This window comes from Nycticebus coucang, chromosome 3 (genome assembly GCF_027406575.1).
Source record: "Nycticebus coucang isolate mNycCou1 chromosome 3, mNycCou1.pri, whole genome shotgun sequence".
In the NCBI taxonomy this organism is placed as follows: Eukaryota; Metazoa; Chordata; class Mammalia; order Primates; family Lorisidae; genus Nycticebus; species Nycticebus coucang.
In genome coordinates this window covers 26,881,259-26,903,805 of record NC_069782.1, presented here as the reverse complement: position 1 = coordinate 26,903,805, position 22,547 = coordinate 26,881,259, and the positions used below count along the sequence as shown (strand labels likewise).

Below are 22,547 nucleotides of genomic sequence, written 5' to 3'. Positions count from 1 at the left end.
CTACCTATAAAGAAATGTTAGGAATGACAGGGAATTTAGAACACACATGATGAAAACAATGAAGGAAATGATGGAAACAATAAAGGAAACTGCTAATAAAGTGGAAAATAACCAAAAGGAAATCCAAAAACAGAATCAAATAAGAGATGAACGCTATGAAGAATATAAAAAGGATATAGCAGAGCTGAAGGAAATGAAACAGTCAATCAGGGAACTTAAAGATGCAATGGAAAGTATCAGCAACAGGTTAGACCATGCAGAAGAAAGAATTTCAGAGGTAGAAGACAAAGTTCTTGAGATAACTCAGATAGTAAAAGAGGCAGAAAAGAAGAGAGAAAGCAGAATGTTCACTGTCAGAATTATGGGATTTTATGAAGCGTTCCAACATACGAGTTATAGGAATCCCAGAAGGGGAAGAAGAATGCCCCAGAGGAATGGAAGCCATACTAGAGAATATTATAAAAGAAAATTTCCCAAATATCACCAAAGATTCTGACACACTGCTTTCAGAAGGATATCAGACCCCAGGTCACCTCAACTCTAACCGAGCTTCTCCAAGACACATTGTGATGAACCCGTCCAAAGTCAAGACAAAAGAAATGATTCTGCAAGCTGCCAGAAGTAAGCGCCAGTTGACCTACAGGGGCAAATCCATCAGTGACCGCAGACTTCTCTAATGAAACTTTCCAAGCAAGAAGACAATGGTCATCTACCTTTAATCTACTTAAACAGAACAATTTCCAGCTCAGAATTTTGTACCCTGCTAAGCTAAGCTTTAAAATTGACGGAGAAATCAAATCATTTACGGATATACAACCATTGAGGAAATTCGCCACAACAAGACCAGCTCTACAGGAAACACTTCAACCTGTTCTGCACACTGACCACCACAATGGATCAGCAGCAAAGTAAAAACTCAGAAATTAAAAGACAGAACCTAACCTCCACACGGATGCAAAAGATAAAACTAAGCAATGGACTCTCACAAAATAAGATGAATAGAAAACTACCACACTTATCAATTATCTCAATAAATGTTAATGGCTTGAATGCCCCACTGAAGAGACACAGATTGGCTGACTGGATTAAAAAACACAAGCCATCCATTTGCTGTCTGCAAGAAACACACCTGGCTTCAAAAGACAAATTAAAGCTCTGAGTCAAGGGTTGGGAGACAATTTTTCAGGCAAATGGAATTCAGAAGAAAAGAGGAGTTGCAATCTTATTTTCAGATACATGTGGATTTAAAGCAACTAAAGCCAAAAAAGACAAAGATGGTCACTTTATATTGGTCAAGGGAAAAATACAACAAGAAGACATTTCAATTCTAAATATTTATGTACCCAATTTAAATGCTCCCAGATTCTTGAAACAGACCTTACTCAGTCTGAGCAATATGGTATCCCATAATACCATAATAACTTTAACACTCTTCTTACAGAGCTGGACAGATCCTCTAAACAGAAATTAAACAAAGATATAGGAGATTTAAATGTGACCCTAGAATAACTGTGCTTGATAGCCGCATATACAACACTCTATCCCAAAGATAAAGAATACACATTCTTCTCATCACCCCATGGAAAATTCTCCAAAATTGATCATATCCTGGGACACAAAACAAATATCAACAGAATCAAAAGAATTGAAATTTTACCTTGTGCCTTCTCAGACCATAAGGTACTAAAGGTGGAACTCAACTCTAACAAAAATGTTCAACCCCACACAAAGGCATGGAAATTAAACAATCTTCTGTTGAATAACAGATGGGTGCAGGAAGAAATAAAACAGGAAATCATTAACTTCCTTGAGCGTAACAATAATGAAGACACAAGCTACCAAAACCTGTGGGATACTGCAAAAGCAGTTTTGAGAGGAAAATTCATCGCTTTAGATGCCTACATTCGAAAAATAGAAAGAGAGCACATCAACAATCTCACAAGAGATCTTATGGACTTGGAAAAAGAAGAACAATCTAAGCCTAAACTCAGTAGAAGAAAAGAAATATCCAAAATCAAATCAGAGATCAATGAAATTGAAAACAAAACAATCATTCAGATTATTAACGAAACAAGGAGTTGGTTTTTTTGAAAAATAAATAAAATAGACAAACCATTGGCCAGACTAACAAGAAAAATAAAATCTCGGGCGGCGCCTGTGGCTCAGTTGGTAAGGCGCCGGCCCCGTATACCTAGGGTGGCGGGTTCAAGCCCGGCCCTGGCTGAACTGCAACCAAAAAATAGGTGGGCGTTGTGGCGGGCGCCTGTAGTCCCAGCTACTTGGGAGGCTGAGGCAAGAGAATCGCTTAAGCCCAGGAGTTGGAGGTTGCTGTGAGCTGTGTGATGCCATAGCACTCTACTGAGGGCCATAAAGTGAGACTCTGTCTCTACAAATAAAAAAAAAAAAAAAAGAAAAGTAAAATCTCTAGTAACCTCAATCAGAAATGATAAAGGGGATATAACTGATCCCACAGAGATACAAAAGATCATCTCTGAATACTACCAAAAACGCTATGCCCAGAAATTTGACAATGTGAAGGAAATGGATCAATATTTGGAATCACACCCTCTCCCTAGACTTGGCCAGGAAGAAATAGAGCTCCTGAACAGACCAATTTCAAGCACTGAGATTAAGAAACAATAAAAAAGCTTCCAACCAAAAAATGCCCTGGTCCAGATGGCTTCACACCAGAATTCTATCAAACCTTTAAGAAAGAGCTTATTCCTGTACTGCAGAAATTATTCCAAAAAACTGAGGAAGAAGGAATCTTCCCCAACATGTTCTATGAAGCAAACATCACCCTGATACCAAAACCAGGAAAAGACCCAACCAAAAAGGAGAATTTCAGACCAATTTCGCTCATGAATATAAACGCAAAAATTCTCAACAAAATTCTAGCCAATAGATTACAGCTTATCATTAAAAAAGTCATACATGATGATCAAGTAGGTTTCATCCCAGGGATGAAAGGCTGGTTTAACATATGCAAGTCCATAAATGTTATCACCATATTAACAGAGGCAAAAATAAAGATCATATGATCCTCTCAATAGATACAGAAAAAGCATTCGATAAAATCCAGCATCCTTTTCTAATTAGAACACTGAAGGTGGCACATCTCTGAAACTGATTGAAGCTATCTATGACAAACCCACAGCTAATATTTTACTGAATGGAGTAAAACTGAAAGCTTTTCCTCTTAGAACTGGAACCAGACAAGGTTGTCCTGTCACCTTTACTATTCAACATAGTGCTGGAAGTTCTAGCCAATACAATTAGGCAAGACAAGGAAATAAAGGCAATGCAAATAGGAGCAGAGGAGGTCAAACTCTCCCTCTTTGAGAGACTCAACCATAAGACTCCTGGAAGTCATCAAAAAATACTAATGGGTGGCGCCTGTGGCTCAAGGAGTAGGGCGCCAGTCCCACATGCCAGAGCTGGTGGGTTCAAACCCAGCGCCGGCCAAAAAAACACACACACACACAAAAAAAAAGAAAGAAAAACATAAAAAAAAAAATACAGTAATGTTTCAGGATATAAAAATCAATGTCCACAAGTCAGTTGCCTTTGTATACGCCAATAACAGTCAAGATGAGAAGATAATTAAGGACACAACTCCCTTCACCACAGTTTCAAAGAAAATGAAATACCTAGGAATATACCTAACGAAGGAGGTGAAGGACCTCTATAAAGAAAATTATGAAATCCTCAAAGGAAATAACAGAGGATATTAACACATGGAAGAACATACCATGCTCATGGACGGGAAGAATCAACATTGTTAAAATGTCTATACTTCCCAAAGCAATCTACCTATTCAATGTCATTCCTATTAAAATACCAACATTGTACTTTCAAGATTTGAAAAAAATGATTCTGCATTTTGTACGGAACCAGAAAAAACCCCGTATAGCTAAGGCAGTTCTTTTTTTTTTTTTTTTTTGTAGAGACAGAGTCTCACTTTATGGCCCTCGGTAGAGTGCCGTGGCCTCACACAGCTCACAGCAACCTCCAACTCCTGGGCTTAAGCGATTCTCTTGCCTCAGCCTCCCGAGTAGCTGGGACTACAGGCGCCCGCCACAACGCCCGGCCATTTTTTGGCTGCAGTTCGGCCGGGGCCGGGTTTGAACCCGCCACCCTCGGTATATGGGGCCGGCGCCTTACCGACTGAGCCACAGGCGCCGCCCAACTAAGGCAGTTCTTAATAATAAAAATAAAGCTGGGGCAATACCATACCAGATTTTAGTCTGTACTACAAAGCCATAGTGGTCAAGACAGCATGGTACTGGCACAAAAATAGAGACACAGACATTTGGAATCCAATAGAAGACCAGGAAATGAAACTAACATCTTACAACCACCTAATCTTTGATAAACCAAACAAGAACATACCTTGGGGGAAAGACTCCTTATTCAATAAATGGTGTTGGGAGAACTGGATATCCACATGTAAAAGACTGAAACTGGACCCACATCTTTCCCCACTCACAAAAATTGATTCAAGATGGATAAAGGACTTAAATTTAAGGCATGAAACAATAAAAATCCTCAAAGAAAGCATAGGAAAAACACTGGAAGATATTGGCCTGGGGGAAGACTTCATGAAGACTGCCATGGCAATTGCAACAACAACAACAAAAATAAACAAATAGGACTTCATTAAACTGAAAACCTTCTGTACAGCTAAGGAGACAACAACCAAAGCACAGGGACATCCTACACAATGGGAAAGGATAGTTGCATATTTTGAATCAGACAAAAGCTTGATAACTAGGATCTATAGAGAACTCAAATTAATCCACATGAAAAAAGCCAACAATCCCATATATCAATGGGCAAGAGACATGAATAGAACCTTCTCTAAAGAAGACAAATGGCTAATAAACATATGAAAAAATGTTCATCATCCCTTTCTATTAGAGAAATGCAAATCAAAACAACCCTGAGATATCATCTAACCCCAGTGAGAATGGCCCACATCACAAAATCTCAAAACTGCAGATGCTGGCGTGGATGTGGAGAGAAGGGAACACTTTTACACTGCTGGTGGGACTGCAAACTAGTACAACCTTTCTGGAAGGAAGTATGGAGAAACCTCAAAGCACTCAAGCTAGACCTCCCATTTGATCCTGCAATCCCATTACTGGGCATCTACCCAGGAAAAAAATCCTTTTATCATAAGGACACTTGTACTAGACTGTTTATTGCAGCTCAATTTACAATTGCCAAAATGTGGAAACAGCCTAAATGACCACCAACCCAGGAATGGATTAACAAGCTGTGGTATATGTGGAATACTATGACACCATGGAATACTATTCAGCTATTAAAAAAAAATGGAAACTTTACATCCTTCGTATTAACCTGGATGGAAGTGGAAGACATTATTCTTAGTAAACCATCATAAGAATGGAGAAGCATGAATCCTATGTACTCAATTTTGATATGAGGACAAGAAAAAACAGTAAGGTCACAGTAGGCGTTGGGGAAGGGGAGAGCAGAGAGAGAAAGAAGGAAGGAGAGGGGGGAAAGGAAGAGTAGAGAGAGGGAAGGTGGGAGAGGTGTGGGGCCTTGGTGTGTGCCACACCTTCTGGGGGCAAGACACAATTACGAGAGGGACTTTACCTAAAATTGCAATCAGTATAACCTGGCTTATTGTACCCTGAATGAATCCCCAACAATTAAAAAAAAAAACAGTAGGGCGGCGCCTGTGACTCAGTGAGTAGGGCGCCGGCCCCATATGCTGAGGGTGGCGGGTTCAAACCCAGCCCCAGCCAAACTGCAACAAAAAAATAGCCTGGCGTTGTGGCGGGCGCCTGTAGTCCCAGCTGCTCGGGAGGCTGAGGCAAGAGAATCGCGTAAGCCCAAGAGTTAGAGGTTGCTGTGAGCCGTGTGACGCCACGGCACTCTACCCGAGGGCGGTACAGTGAGACTCTGTCTCTACAAAAAAAAAAAAGTATAAATACATAATATCAAAGAAGACAACCTTTATGTTAATAAAAGACTTTTATATTCTCTCACATAAGAGAAATTTTAGAGAAATTAACACTGTGGGTGCATTAGTAAAGGCAAACTCTAGGAAGTGTGTAGTAAGGTTTTATCAATAGCCTAGCTGCCATCACAGCAGAGCAGCAAAGCACCTTTGCTGCTTCTTTCAGACGCAGGGGTCCTCAAACTTTTAAAACAGGGGGCCAGTTCACTGTCCCTCAGACCGTTGGAGGGCTGGACTATAGTTTAAAAAAAAAAAACAATGAGGGCGGCGCCTGTGGCTCAAGGAGTAGGGCTCCGGTCCCATATGCCAGAGGTGGCAGGTTCAAGCCTAGCCCTGGCCAAAAACCACAAAAAAAAACAAAAAAAAAAAAACAAAACAATGAACAAATTCCTATGCACACTGCACATGTCTTATTTTGAAGTCAAAAAACAAAACCGGAACAAATATAATCATACCGCCGCATGTGGCCCGCGGCCATAGTTTGAGGACCCCTATGAGAAATCAATCCTGAAAATAGCTAAGTGAAGGTAAACTACCTTCTAGTGAGGCAGGGGAATGTGCAGGCAAATGAAGAGACCTTGGAAAGGTTTTCACAATTTAGGCCATGACAATAGATTCAGGCTATGATGATGGAGTTGACCTTAACAATCTTACAATATGTACCTTTCTCTCAAAATGTTAAATGTTTATACTGGAGAATTAGCAAATGTCATTATAAGCAAGCATCCTACAGCATTATAAGTATCATTTATTTTTTGAGACAGAGCCTCACTCTATCGTGTTGGGTAGAGTGCCATGGTATTAATGTAGCTCACGGCAACCTCAAACTCTTGGGCTCAAGCTATCCTTTTGCCTCAGCCTCCGGAATAGCTGGGACTACAGGGGTCTGCCACAACACCTGTCTAGTTTTTTCTATTTTTAGTAGAGATGAAGTATTGCTCTTGCTCGGCAGTTCTCAAACTCCTGAGCTCAAGCAATCTACCTACCTCAGCCTCCTAAAGTGCTAGGATTATAGGCATGAGCCACTGTGCCTGGCCTACCGCAGTATTTTTAATAGCAAAAAGTCAAAGGCAACCTAAATGTCAATAGTGAAATGTTTGAAAAAATAATGGTTTCTTCCATCAGTGGAATATTGTGTTGCTATTAGAAAGAATGCTGTGGGCAGTGCCTGTGGCTCAGTCGGTTAGGCGCCAGCCCCATATACCGAGGGTGGCGGGTTCAAACCCAGCCCCGGCCAAACTGCAACCAAAAAATAGCCAGGTGTTGTGGCAGGCGCCTGTAGTCCCAGCTACTTGGGAAGCTGAGGCAAGAGAATCACTTAAGCCCAGGAGTTGGAGGTTGCTGTGAGCTGTGTGAGGCCACGGCACTCTACTGAGGGCCATGAAGTGAGACTCTGTCTCTATAAAAAAAAAAAAAAAAGAAAAAAATAGAAAGAATGCTGTGTTGGGCAGCGCCTATGGCTCAGTGGGTAGGGTGCTGGCCCCATATACCGAGGGTGGCGGGTTTGAACCCGGCCCTGGCAAAACTGCAACAAAAAAATTGCTGGGCGTTGTGACGAGCACCTGTAGTCCCAGCTACTCAGGAGGCTGAGGCAAGAGAATCGCCTAAGCCCAGGAGTTGTAGGTTGCTGTCGGCTGTGATGCCATGGCACTCTACCCAGGGCAATAAAGTAAGACTCTGTCTCTAAAAAAAAAAAAAAAATTAATTAAAAATATGAAAAGAATGTTGTGAAATTTTTTTAAATAGAAAAACACAAACAGCTCTCCAAGTAAAAACAGAATGCTGTGGATACATCTAGCTTACTAATATGGAAAAATGGCCCAGGTTTAAAGTAAAGATGTTTCAATTTATAAACATACATAATGGGGGGGCACAGTGGCTCACACCTTTAGTCCTAGCACTTTAGGAGGTAGGAGGATCCTTGAGGTAAGCAGATTAAGACCAGTTGGGCAACACAGAGAGACCCTATTTCTACTAAAAATAGAAAAATTAGCTGTACATGGTGGTGTGAACCTGTAGTCTCAGCTACTTAGGAGGCTGTGGAAGGAGGATCACTTGAGCCCAAGAGTTTGAGGTTGCTGTGAGTTATGATGATGCCACAGCACTCTAGCCTAGGTAACAAAGCCGAGACCCTGCCTCAAACAAACAAACAAAAAACGGTACAAACATGCATAACATAATCCTGTGAATTTAAAAGAAAAGTACAGTCATATCTCAGTATAATCAGGAGACTAGTTGTAGGACTCTCGCGTATACCAGTATCTACGCATACTCAAGTGTCATAATCAGCTCTGTAGAAACTGCCTATATGAAAAATCAGCCCTCCATATAAGTGTACTTCACATCTGGGAAAACAGTACAGTAGAACCTCCCAAGTTGAGTAACTTATAGACTGAACATGCACCATATGTACATATCAGTACAGTAAGCCTGTACTGACAACCTCTGTATGTTGATTCGTTTGTTTAACTCCCTTGGGCAGTCAATTTACAGAGATTCTGTTGTATTTTCAATCCATATTTAGTCCCCCCAAAAAATCCTCATAAGTGAACCCACACATTTCAAACTCTTATTGTTCAAGGGTCAAATGTTAAGTTTATATATTCATTAGAGAATCTTAAATATCTATACAGGCTAAACCATTAAAAGAGTTGTAAAATTACAAGGGGAGTTTTCATTTTTACTTCATACACTAGATTTTAATGTTTTATAGTAGTATTTGTAAATTTTTAAAAATTAATAAAAATAAAGTTATTTCCAATATGAGGAAAGAAGAAAGGGACAGAAGATGGAATTTAATATTATAACTTGTAACAATAAAATGATGAGTAGAAAAAATATTGCCGCCGGTGGCTCTGCCACTACTTGTGTTACCTGAGTAAGTTCCTCTAATTTAGACAATTCTTTGAGTCTCACTTTCTTTATCCATAAAACAATAGTTTTTAGATAATCTCTTCACATCTACTCCAGGTCTAAAATTCTGTAATTTTTTTTTTTTTTTTTGAGACAGACTCAAGCCATCACCCTAGGTAGGGTGCCATGGCATCACTGCTCACAGCAACTTCCAACTCCTGGGCTTAAGTGATTCTCTTGCTCAGCCTCCCAAGTAGCTGCGACTACAGGCGCCCACCATAACGCCTGGCTATTTTTTGGTTGTAGTTGTCATTGTTGTTTGATAGGCCTAGGCTGGATTCAAACCTGCCGATTCTGGTGGATGTGGCTGGCACCTTAGCCACTTGAGCTATAGGCACCGAGCCTAAAATTCTATAATTTTTTTTTTTTTTTTTTTTTTTTTGTAGTTTTTGGCCAGGGCTGGATTTAAACGCACCACCTCCAGCATATGGGGCCGGCGCCCTACTCCTTTGAGCCACAGGCGCCTCCCAAAATTCTATAATTTTTGTGAGTATTAAAAGTATTATGAGGTGGGCACGGTGTCTCACACCTGTAATCCTAGCACTCTGGGAAGCCCAGGAGGGCAGATCTCCTGAGTTCAGGAGTTTAAGACCAGCCTGAACGAGAGAGCCCCATCTCTACTAAAAAAACAGAAATAGAAGAGAGCCCCATCTCTACTGAAAAAACAGAAATAGAAAAACTAGCCGAGTGTCAAGGCTAGACTCAGAAGGCTAAGGCAAGATGATCATTTGAGCCCAAGCATTTGGGGTTGCTGTGAGCTACGATGATGCCATAGCACTCTATCCAGGGAAACAAAATGAGGCTCTATCTCAAAAAAAAAAAAAAAAAAAACAAAGAAAGAAAAGAAAAATTAACCAGGCATCAAGGCATATGCCTGTTGTTCCAACTATTTAGGAGGCTGAGGCAAGAGGACTGCTTTAGCCCAAAGTTTGAGGTTACTGTGAGTTATGATGCCATGACACCCTACCCATGGTGCGAGGGCGCCAGAGTGAGGTTCTGTCTCAAAACAAACAAATAAACAAAAAAAACCGTATAAAAGTATCATGGTTATAAAGTACATACGTTGTCGTTTACTTCTTTAGGACCAACATGCTTCTAATGCAACCACACAGTTAACATACTTCTAAGAAATATTCCTAACTGCTCAATGACTTAGTTTTTCCATCTGTAAAACGGGGAGATGGAAGAATAAAGTACCTTCCCCAAGAGGATGTTGAAGATTAAATAGGACAATGTATGCTATTTGCTTAGCACAGAATCTAGCACGTAATAAGCACTCAATAAATGCCAGGCCAGTTTTATTTCACATTATAGACTGTTCCCTGGATGAAGACTAATCATTTTCTCCTCTGATATTTTTCATTGCAATCAAGACAAATTTTATTGTTATAAAAGTAACAAATGTATACAGGGAAAAAAATTTCCACAATTCGAAAAAGTAGAGGTTGAGTATCCCTATTCCAAAATCCAAAATCTGGCTGAGTGTGGTGGCTCACACCTGTAGTCCTAGCACTCTGGGAGGCCGAGGTGAGTGGATCACCTGAGCTCAGGAATTCGAGACCAGCCTGAGCTAGACTGAGACCCCATATCTCAAAAATAAAAAAATAAAAAATAAAAAAAAATAGCCAGGAGTTGTGGCAGGGGCCTGTAGTCCCAGCCACTAGGGAGGCTGAGCAAGAGGATTTCTTGAGGCCAAGAGTTTGAGGTTGATGCCATGATAATCTACCCAAGGCAACAAAGTGAGACTCTGTCTCAAATAAAATTAAATTAAATTAAAAAATGAGGTAAATATTCTAAAATCTGGAAAAAATATCCAAAACACTTCCAATCTCAAGCATTCCAGATAAGAGATACTCAATTCACACCAATAATAATGCTAACATTTAATGAGCATTTTTGATGCCAAACATAAGTTCTAACAGGGCAATTCTGCAGTGTCGATAAGAGACAGTTTTGGTTGTCACAACTGCAGGGAGAAGGTGTTACTTATATGCTGGGGACAATGCTGATCACTCTACAATGCATAGTACACCTCCTCACGACAAGGAATTTTCTGGCCCATAGTGTTAACAGGGCTGAGGCTGAGAAACTTTACTTTGAGATAAGCTACTCCCATTTATTTTTCATCTATTTTTTAATACAACTTTATAAAACATATACTATTAGTTTTATACTTTACAGATAAGAACATTGAGGCTTAGCGAAGTTAATGAAATGAACCAGGTCACAAGGTATAAAGTAATGGGACAGAATATTACCATCTAAGTTTCTTGTGTTTCTTTCCAAAATTTAACACACACACAAAAAGGATACATTTTTTCGCTTTGAGGCTACAAAACATTGTTCTGCAACAGGATTTTTTTTATGTCACATATATCTTTGACATCTCTCTTTACTACATTTATAGATTTATCTCATTTGCAATAGCAACACATTTTTCTAAAAAACATGTAATTCGTCACTATCCAACTTGTGTACATTAATGTTGCTTTTAGAAATTTACTACTAAAAAAAAAAAAAAAAAGAAAGAAATTTACTACTAAAGGGCGGCGCCTGTGGCTCAGTGAGTAGGATGCCGGACCCATATGCCGAGGGTGGTGGGTTCAAACCCAGCCCAGGCCAAATTGCAACAACAAAAAAATAGCTGGGCGTTGTGGCGGGTGCCTATAGTCCCAGCTGCTCGGGAGGCTGAGGCAAGAGAATCACATAAGCCCAAGAGCTGGAGGTTGCTGTGAGCCATGGCACTCTACGGAGGGCAGTAAAGTGAGACTCTGTCTCTATAAAAAAAAAAAAAAGAATTTTACTACTAAAATAGTGCTGTGATGGGTGTCTTCAATTTGCAAGAATATCTGTAGAATGAATTCTTAGAAGTGCTAAGACAAAGGACAAATGCAATGTAAATTTTGACAAGTATTACCAAATTGTCCTCCAAAGACTGGATTAACCTATATAATTCCTATGCCTTTCCCCACACTGGGATTTATCAGCTTGAAAAATACTTCAAAATTTGATAGGTGAAAGAAGATAATACTGTCTTTTTAAGCTGTGTTTCTCTACTTACAGGTGAGGATGAGTATTTTTCCATGCCTCTACTGGCTATTTAGTTATCTTTTTTAATTTTTTTCTTTCTTTTTCTTTTGTGATAGAGTCTCACTTTGTTGCCCTCTGTACCAAGGCATCACAGCTCACAGCAACCTCCAACTCTTGGGCTCAAGGGATTCTCTTGCCTTAGCCTTCCAAGTAGCTGGGACTACAGGCGCCAGCCACAAGGCCCGGCTATTTTTAGAGATGAGGTCTCGCTCTGGCTCTGTTTGGTCTCCAACCCGTGAGCTCAAGCAATCCACCCACCTCGGCCTTCCAGTGTTAGGATTACAGGCATGAGCCACCGTGTTCAGCCCTTTAAACATTTCTATTGAGTTTTTCATCCTTTCAAGAGCTTTGTAAAAACTCCTTGCGTAATATGGAAAACAGACTCAAATCAAATCCCAATCCCATCATTCACACCAATAAATACCACACTCACCAAAAAATTGCTTGTTGTCTTCATAGTATCTGTTGCCATATTTGTCTTCTCCCACTAATGTACCAACCCTCACATCATTTGCTCTGCGAATGTCCAGAAGAAAACAGACAGAATGACTCTCTGCTCAAAACACAAAAGGAAATAAAATCAAAGTACCAGCTTTCAGATACAAAAGCTGCTGCATCAACTAGGAAAACGAGGCGGTCATTTTCCAAAATCTGGGCATGGTCACAGATTGTACACTTTCAGCTTTCATCTCCAGGCTCTCACAACTCAATGTTGAAGAACCACCTTTTAGGTTAAAAGTTCTAGAATCCCTGGGCGGCGCCTGTGGCTCAGTGAGTAGGGCGCCAGTCCCATATGCCAGAGGTGGCGGGTTCAAACCCAGCCCCGGCAAAAACCACAAAAAAAAAAAAAAGTTCTAGAATCCCTGTTCATGGTTCCCGCAGTATTATGCAGACAAAACGAGAAAAGACAAATTAACACAACTAATCTGCCTAAATTACACTAACAAATGAGCATCTTCAAATTATAAAACTACTTCTATCTATTATCCCTAAGCCATGAGGCACGAAAGTTAACAGAATCTTAACCAGGAAACCGAAGTACTTCATCTTCTTAAAATGATAACAATGTTTCCTCGCTTTCTTTCTGCTCTGGGCCTCCACCTGGGTTTCGGCGGACCGCGCTGCTCCTGGGATCAAAGAATGTCAGGACTAGTAGGGATCATTATGATGAACTCCTCCAACGCCTTACTACATAGAGGGAATTAATGGCTAGTGCAGGAAAAAAACTTTCCCAAGGTCACCGAATAAATGTCTTGTCGTGGACGCGGTTAGGGGTGCAGCCCAGATGCCTTAGTCTCATGTCACAGCTCTCTCTCTAGGCTTCGGTCCTGTCTCCGGGAGATCCCGGACGGAGACCTCGGCCCGGGGATTTGAAGTGAGAGACTGGGCCAGTTGTCCTTGACAAGAGCTGTGGATTCTCCAAGGTGATTCAAGCCGGAGCCCCTTTCCACGAAATCAGCCAGCACAGCTTTAACAGGCCAAGAGCATGTCGCTGGCAGCCTACCTGAAAAATACCCGTAGATAGCCGCGGAGGCCGCCATGACCACGGATCTGCTGCAGCCCGCGCCTCAGGACCTCCACTATCTCCATCTTGTCCCACAGGCCCCGCCTCCCGGGTCCGCCCCGCAAAACCCGCCGGGCGGAAGCGGCAACTCAGGGGCCGGGAGCTCCGCGCGCCTCACGAGGAGATGGCTCTGCGCTTGCGCAGAGTGGGAGCTAGCGGGTGAGCTCAGGTTTTGGCTTCCAAAATAGCAGCGGCACGTTTCCTTTCCGAGCAAATTTAAGTTTTCAGATGTTGCAGGTGGCCGTAAGGTAGAAAGCTCACCTAGACTTGGCTTCCCCAGACCGGGGTTCCTCCTTTGGGAACTTCAGTTTCCCGGTCTAAAAATAAGTGGTTCAGATTATTTCAAAGAACCTTTACACGGCCTAGGTACTTCAGAAAAAGGATACCATTCAGGAATTTGATATCGGCCACATACTAATATTGTACATTCCATGTTGAGTTCTTATGATACCGAGTACATGAACTAGCATTCTGTTGATAGATGAGTAGGGAGGAGGAATAAAAAAGTATAAAATTAAGTAATATCAGCTAGGATTTGATGTTTTTGTCGCCAGGTTAAAATTCAGCATTTAAACATTTTCAAATTTATTGGAAAAGTGATACGTGCATTGTTTAGGGATGAAAGGAGGTCAAAGAGGCTACAGGGAGGTGGGAGGGAATTAGGCCCTTCTGGACAAGAAAATTATAAAGGGCCCTGAAGCAAAACAAATTTTAGGTGGGTGTGACCTAGTTTGTGCTGTTCCTGCAAAACATAATTTTAGCTTGTGACCCACGTCTGGCCTGTGAATGAAACCCCACCCACAAAACAAAGGTAAGCCTCCCTGGCACTGAACATTGCACACCATGGTTGCCGTAAACATCAGACTAACAGACGCCATACCGTTGCTAGTAAAATAATAGTTAATTATTGATACAGAGTAAAGAAAATTGGATTTATGTGACAACTGAGCTATCTACAACCAATGAACCGATAGCATGCCTGAAGGCCTAAGGGGGACCAAAGGGAATTCTTAAAATACATGTAGGTGGAATTGGGATTAAAGTACTCACATTGGTGTACTGCCTTTGGTGGCCTCTCCTCTCACTCCCAAGAGGGACCTTCTTCCCCCTCTGGAAAAGCCTGTGTTTATCTCTTGTTTTTGTTTAAATATAATATACTCTTTTACTTCACTTTAAATAAAAACTTTACTTCCCTTCTGCTATATTGGAGTCCCAGGGGCCTCATTTTCCATTGTCCCAGTTTCTTGCTCTCCTTTGACTCAGCTGAACTTGCTATTTTCTGCTGGGTGAACTGAACCAGGTCCACTGAACAGCTTAGAGGTGAAATTCTAACATGCATGAAATTTGAAAATTGTAAATAATAAAGAAGGGGATTAAATATTGTTTCTAATTTTACAGCAGCTATCTAAACAATATGCCTTAAAACCTGGTTCTCAATTTGAGATGAGAAATTTAGCCCAGGATCACTTCATCTCTTTTCACCCTTTGCTCTTTCAGACTTTAGTCTACCACATCATTTATTTAAAAGGTTAAGGTTTGGTGGCGCCTGTAGCTCAGTGGGTAGGGCACCAGCTTCATATACCGAGGTTGGCGGGTTCGAACCCTGCCCCGGCTAAACTGCAACAAAAAAATAGCTGGGCATTGTGGCGGGCGCCTGTAGTCCCAGCTATTCAGGAGGTTGAGGCAAGAGAATCACCTAAGCCCAGGAATTGGAGGTTGTTGTGAGCTGTGACGCCATGGCACTCTACCGAGGGCGATAAAGTGAAACTCTGTCTCTAAAAAATAAATAAACATAGCCGGGCATTGTGGCAGGCGCCTGTAGCCCAGCTACTCGAGAGGCTGAGGCAGGAGAATCGCCTAATCCCAGGAGTTGGGGGTTGCTGTGAGCTGTGTGACGCCACGGCACTCTACTGAGGGCAATAAAGTGAAACTCTGTCTCTACAAAATAAATAAATAAAATGTCAAGATCTATAAGATTTACATTCTGTTTCATAACTACAAGCTTCATAATTATCCATAAGACACTTTTAGAGGGCGGCGCCTGTGGCTTAGTCGGTAAGGCGCCGGCCCCATATACCAAGGGTGGTGGGTTCAAACCCCGCCTCGGCTGGGCGTTGTGGCGGGCGCCTGTAGTCCCAGCTACTCGGGAGGCTGAGGCAAGAGAATCGCTTAAGCCCAGGAGTTGGAGGTTGCTGTGAGCTGTGTGAGGCCACGGCACTCTACCGAGGGCCATAAAGTGAGACTCTGTCTCTACAAAAAAAAAAAAGACACTTTTAGAAACTGAAACATTTCTTTTTTTTTTTGTAGAGACAGAGTCTCACTGTACAGCCCTTGGGTAGAGTGCCGTGGCGTCACACGGCTCACAGCAACCTCTAACTCTTGGGCTTACGCGATTCTCTTGCCTCAGCCTCCGGAGCAGATGGGAACTACAGGCGCCCGCCACAACGCCCGGCTATTTTTTTGTTGCAGTTTGGCCGGGGCTGGGTTTGAACCCGCCAACCCTCGGCATATGGGGCCGGCGCCCTACTCACTGAGCCACAGGCGCCACTCACAATATTATTTCTTGAAAGAACCAAGTAATAAGATTGGACACTGAGAAAGAATGTAATTTTATGTTAGTAAATCTTCAACCCCCAAAAGGGAAACTTCCAAATATCAGGAACAAATTTTCTTAGGCTCTATCAATTGCTCAAAATCAAGCACATTTGAATTTAAGTTTAAATGTGTGAGCCTGTGTGTCCGGCCTTAAGCGAGTTTTATGTACTTTATTTTCCTTTTTTCTTTTTTTTTTTTTTTTTTTTTTGAGACAGAGCTGCAAGCTGTCACCCTGGGTAGAGTGCTATGACATCACAGCTCACAGCAACCTTCAACTCCTGGGCTCAAGCGATTCTCCTGCCTCTGCCTCCCAAGTAGCTGAGACTACAGGTGCCCACCACAACGCCCGGCTATATTTTTTTTTTTTGGTTGCAGCTGTCATTGTTGTTTGGCAGGCCCCAGGCTGGATTCGAACCCTCCAGGTCAGGTGTATGTGGCTGGTGCCTTAGCCGCTTGACCCACAGGCGCTGAGCCTATTTTCCATTTTTTTTTTTTTTTTTTGTAGAGACAGAGTTTCACTTTATTGCCCTTGGTAGAGTGCCGTGGTGTCACACAGCTCACAGCAACCTCCAACTCCTGGGCTTAGGCGATTCTCCTGCCTCAGCCTCCCAAGTAGCTGGGACTACAGGCGCCTGCCACAACGCCCGGCTAACCTATTTTCCATTTTTTAAAAACTCTACCTGAGAGCGGCGCCTGTGGCTCAGTCAGTAGAGCGCTGGCCCCATATGCTGAGGGTGGCGGGTTCAAACCCAGCCCTGGCCAAACTGCAACAGAAAAATAGCTGGCATTGTGGTGGGCGCCTGTAGTCCCAGCTGCTCAGGAGGCTGAGGCAAGAGAATTCCATAAGCCCAAGAATTAGAGGTTGCTGTGAGCCATGTGATGTCATGGTACTCTACCCAAGGGCGGTACAGCGAGACTCTGTCTCTACATAAAAATAAAAAATGAATTTAAAAAACTCTACCTGAAATATTTCAATATAATCAATATAGATTGAGTATGTATTCATTTACATAGTCCAATATGTATGCATACGTTTTCTTTTTGAGACAGAGTCTCGCTTTATGCCCTCAGTAGAGTGCTCTGTCGTCATAGCTCACATCAACCTCAAACTCTTGGGCTCAAGTGATTCTCTTGCTTCAGCCTCCCATGTAGCTAGACTACAGGCACTTGCTACAATGCCGGGCTATTTTTATTTATTTATTTATTTTTTCAGTTTTTGGCCAGGGCCGGGTTCGAACCCGCCACCCCCATATATGGGGCTGGAGCCCTACTCCTTGAGCCACAGGTGCTGTCACCCAGCTATTTTTAGAGACAGAGTCTTGCTCTTGCTCAGGCTGGTCTGGAACCTGTGACCTCAGGCAATCCACCCGCCTAGGCCACCCATTCTTTTCTTAAGTACAATTCTTTTTTTTTTTTTTTGAGACAGAGCCTCAAGCTGTCGCCCGGGGTCGAGTGTGGTGGCATCACAGCTCACAGCAACCTCCATCTCCTGGGCTGAAGCGATTTTCCTGCCTCCGCCTCCCAAGTAGCTGGGACTACAGGCGCCTGCCACAATGCCTGGCTATTTTTTGGTTGCAGCCATCATTGTTGTTTGGTGGGCTCAGGCTGGATTTGAACCCACCAGCTCAGGTGTATGTGGCTGGCACCTTAGCTGCTAGCTGAGCCTTTTATTATCATTATCATTATTACTATTTTTCTTTTTTTGCAGTTTTTTTTGGAAAGGGCCTGGTTTGAATCTGCCACCTCCAGTATATGGGCCTGGCACTCTACTCCTTTGAGCCACAGACTCCTTGAGCCACAGCACAATTCTTTTATTTGTTTTGTTTTTTGTAGAGACAGAGTCTCACTTTACTGCCCTGGGTAGAGTGCCGTGGTGTCACACGGCTCACAGCAACCTCCAGCTCTTGGTCTTATGTGATTCTCTTGCCTCAGCCTCCGGAGCAGCTGGGACTACAGGCGCCAGCCACAACACCCGGCTATTTTTTTGTTGTTGCAGGTTGGCTGGGGCTGGGTTTGAACCCGCCACCCTCGGTATATGGGGCCGGCACCCTACTCACTGAGCCACAGGTGCTGTCCAGCACAATTCTTTTTTTTTTTTTTGTAGAGACAGAGTCTCACTTTATGGCCCTTGGTAGAGTGCCATGTCCTCACACAGCTCACGGCAACTTCCAACTCCTGGGCTTAAGGGATTCTCTTGCCTCAGCCTCCCGAGTAGCTGGGACTACAGGCGCCCGCCACAACGCCCGGCTATTTTTTGGTTGCAGTTTGGCCGGGGCTTGGTTTGAACCCACCACCCTCGGTATATGGGGCCGGCGCCATACCGACTGAGCCACAGGCACCGCCCAGCACAATTCTTTTATAAAGAGAAATCTCCCCCCAAATATTTGGTTCCTGAGACACAGTGAATTTAGGAAAGGCAGGACAGGTGCTTGATTCTCTTCTTTATTTAACACTTTTCCTAGCATTTTTTTGTAGTTAAAAAACCCCCACAAAACAGAACTTACCATTGTAACCCTTTTTTTAACCATACAGTAGTATGCAGTATGAACTACATGAACATTGTTGTGAAACAAATCTCTAGAACTTACTCATTTGCAAAATTAAAACCCTATGCCCATTGAACAACATTTTCTCCCTGGGAACCACCATTCTACTTTCTATTTCTAAGAGCTTGACAGCTTTACATACTTCACATAAGTGAAATAATGCAGTCTTTGTCTTTTTGTGACTGGCTTATTTACTTAGCATAATATCCACAAGTTACATCCATGTTGTAATACATGACAGGATTTTCTCCTTTTTATTTTCTTTTCTCTCTCTCTTTTTTTCTTTTTCTTTTTTGAGGCAGTCACACTTTGTTACTAAGGGTAGACAGTGCAGTGGCATCATCACAGCTCACTGCAACCTCAGTCTCTTGGACTCAAGTGATTGATCCTCCTGCCTTAGCCTCCCAAGTGGGTGAGTCTACCGGTGTGTGCCACCATGCCTGGCTAATTTTTCTATTCTTGATAGACATGAGGTTTTCCTTGTTGCTCAGGCTGATCTGGAACCCCTGGCCACAAGTGATTCTCCTTCCTCAGCCTCCCAAACAGGTGATATTACGAGGATGAGCCACTGTGCCTGAGCTAATTTTTTTTTTTTTTTAGGAACCTCCATGTTTTTTCCACAGTGGCTGCACCATTTTACATTCTCACCAACAGTGCACAAAAGTTCCAATTTCTCCACATCCTCACCAAAACTCACTATCTTCTGTTTGCTTTTGAGAATGGCCATTTTTTTTTTTTAAGAGACAAAGTCTCACTTTATCACCCTCAGTAGAGTGCTATAGTGTCACAGCTCACAGCAACCTCCAACTCCTGGGCTTAGGCGAGTCTCCTGCCTCAGCCTCCTGAGTAGCTGGGACTACAGGTGCCCGCTTCAACGCCCAGCTATTTTTTGTTGCAGTTTGGCCAGGGCCAGGTTTGAACCCATCACCCTCAGTATATGGGGCCAGCGCCCTACCCACTGAGCCACAGGCACCACCCAAGAATGGCCATCTTAATGGGTGTGAGGGGATACGTCACTGTGACTTTCATTTGCTTTTACCTGACTACAGATGTTGAACATCTTTTCCATATGCTTGTTGGTCATCTTTCTGTCTTCCTTGGAGAAATGTCTATTCAAGTTCTTTGCTCATTTTTAAATCAGAATTGTGGTTGTTGTTTTTTTGTTGTTGTTAAGCAGGCCTGGGCCGAGTTTGAACCCGTGCTCCAACCACTGAGGTACGGGCACCCAATTTTGGTTGTTGTTGAGTTGCTGGCATCATCTTCCGATTAATGTCAGCTTACCTTCTTGCCTCAATCTGATTAATGTCAGCCAACCTTCTTGCTTCAAAAATGACTCTTGAAGTAAACAAGACATTACAACTTTAGGTGACCGTTAACCGACATTTCTTCTATCTCCTATCTAATTTTTTGTGTGAGTTGTTTTTTTTCTTTTTGCGGTTTTTGACTGGGGCTGAGTTTGAACCCACCACCTCCGGCATACGGGGTCGGCACCCTCCTCCTTTGAGCCACAGGTGCCGCCTGCATGAGTTTGTTTTAATGTTCTAGTTGTTTGAATGAAAAGACCACAATAGTTTCTGTAAGTTATTATTACAGTATGGGGTATTATTTTACTACAGTATTACACTGTATTATTATTATCACATAAGCCATTATAGTATTGTTGTTACTACTACATATATGCTGTCCATCAGGGATCCAAGTTACATACAAATCCAAACTAAAGACATTCCCAGGAATGTGTTATGTCCATAACCCAGGGACCACCTCTAGTTATTTTGCCCCCCTTTCCCTCTTTTGCTGCCTTTTGTGTTTATTTTTTGTAGCGATTTGCCAGCCCTTCTCCTTTTCTTCTGTGTCTCTTCTATAGATTTTTTTTTCTTTTTTTTTTTTTTTTTTTTTTTTAATTTGGCCGGGGCTGGGTTTGAACCCGCCACCTCCGGCATATGGGACCGGCGCCCTACCCGCTGAGCCACAGGTGCCGCCCATAGATTTTTTTTTCTTCGTGGTTACTATATCCCACCATTTTACAATTATTATGCCCTCATGGACTTAAACGTTTCATGCATTTCAATCTATTACATTTATGATTCTAATTACCAAGTTGTTTTGTCTTTGTCAAGTAGCAACTTCCTCAGGTTGCTTGCTGAGTCCTTGACTCAGGACCCAGTGATCTTTTTTTTTTTTTTGAGACAGAGTCTCACCATGTTGCCCTCAGTAGAGTGCTGTAGCGTCACAGCTCACAGCAACGTCAAACTCTTGGGCTTAAGTGATTCTCATGCCTCAGTCTCCCAAGTAGCTGGGACTACAGGTGCCCACCACAATGCCCGGCTATTTTTTGGTTGTAGTTGTCGTTGTTTGGCAGGGCCAGGCTGGGCTTGAACCCGCCAGTTCTGGTGTATACGGCTGGCACCCTAGCCGCTGAGCTACAGGCGCCTAACCCGGACCCAGTGATCTCTGACAGCTTTCCTTTAAAGTTTTAAATTTTTGGAGTGACAAAATGTTCTCTGCTCATCTTACACATTTTCTGACCTGAATCTGCAATCAGCCATTTCTCTGGGAAAGAAAACTTACTCCAGAGCTTTTGGTTGCTCAAATCTTAACTCTGTCACTAGCTAGTTATATTGGGCAAGTTGCTTAAGACTCAGTTTACACATATGTAAAATAGGGTTGCTAATATTACCTACCTCAAAGGGATCATTGAGCATTAAATAAGGCACATAAGACTGCACACAGTGTCTAGTATATCTTAAGTTCTTGATAATGTTAGTTTGATAAATTACTTAAGAGGCATATGCCTTCTTGCGCGATTTTTATAGAACATTCTAATTTACTGATCTAATTTGAACAATTGTCATTTTTTTTTAAGAGACAGAGTGTCACTTTGTCACCTTTGGTAGAGTGCTGTGGTGTCACAGCTCACAGCAACCTCCAGCTCTTGGGCTTAGGTGATTCTCTTGCCTCAGTCTCCCTAGTAGCTGGGACTACAGGTGCCACCCAGAACGCCTGGCTATTTTTTTGTTTTGTTTTGTTTTTGTTGCAGTTTGGCTGGGGCCAGGTCTGAACCTGCCACCCTCCGTATATGGGGCCGGTGCCCTACTCACTGAGTAGGCGTGATCAATTGTCTTTAGACCAATACGCAGTTGAATGATACTCTGGAATTTTTTTTATTGTGTTACTGGATGAATGCGTCTTACTACATCTTGGATCCTGCATATTTTTCTTTCTTAGAATTCTGTCTCTTAGGGTGGTGCCAGTGGCTAAGTGGGTAGGGCACCAGCCCCATATACCTAGGGTTGCGGGTTCAAACCTAACCCCAGCCAAATTGCAACAAAAAAATAGCCAGGCATTGTGCCGGGCGCCTGTAGTCCCAGTTACTTGGGAGGCGTAGTCAGGAGAATTGCTTGAGCCCAGGAGTTGGAGGTTGCTGTGAGCTGTGACGCATCAGCACCCTACTGAGGACAATAAAGTGAGACTGTCTCGTAAAAAAAAAAAAATTGTCTCTTAGGTTTGTTTGCATGTTTGCTTTTGTTGTTTTGGTTGAGCATATTCTTCAGATTTTTATTTTTCATAATGCACGCCGGAGGTAAAATTTCCCTCTTGGTTAATCATTACCTGGTCATAAAATCCTAGGTTCAAAATTATTTCTCCACAGACCTTTGGACGCATTTCTCCATTGCCCTCTAATATCTAAAACAGTTGAAGAGAATATTGGCAATTCTCCTGCCTCAGCCTCTCGAGTAGCTGGGACTACAGGCCCCATAGAACACCTGGCTATTTTTAGAGTAGGGGGTCTTGCTCTTGCTCAGGCTGGTTTGAACCTGTGAGCTCAGGCAATACCCATCTCGGC

The 22,547-nt window shown here is 42.5% G+C and overlaps 1 protein-coding gene across 1 annotated transcript in view; it reads right to left on the bottom strand.

Annotated features, from left to right (window-relative positions):
- The window catches only part of NDUFA12 (NADH:ubiquinone oxidoreductase subunit A12), a 39,193-nt gene extending 25,579 nt beyond the window's left edge, over positions 1-13,614 (bottom strand). Inside the window, exons 1-2 of the mRNA XM_053585587.1 lie at positions 13,500-13,614; positions 12,429-12,511 (exon numbers count right to left, since the gene is read on the bottom strand). Of these exons, the coding sequence (XP_053441562.1) occupies positions 12,429-12,511; positions 13,500-13,585 (169 nt within the window). The 5' untranslated portion in view covers positions 13,586-13,614. The remainder of the gene's footprint in view (positions 1-12,428; positions 12,512-13,499) is intronic.
- Positions 13,615-22,547: the final 8,933 nt, after the last annotated feature.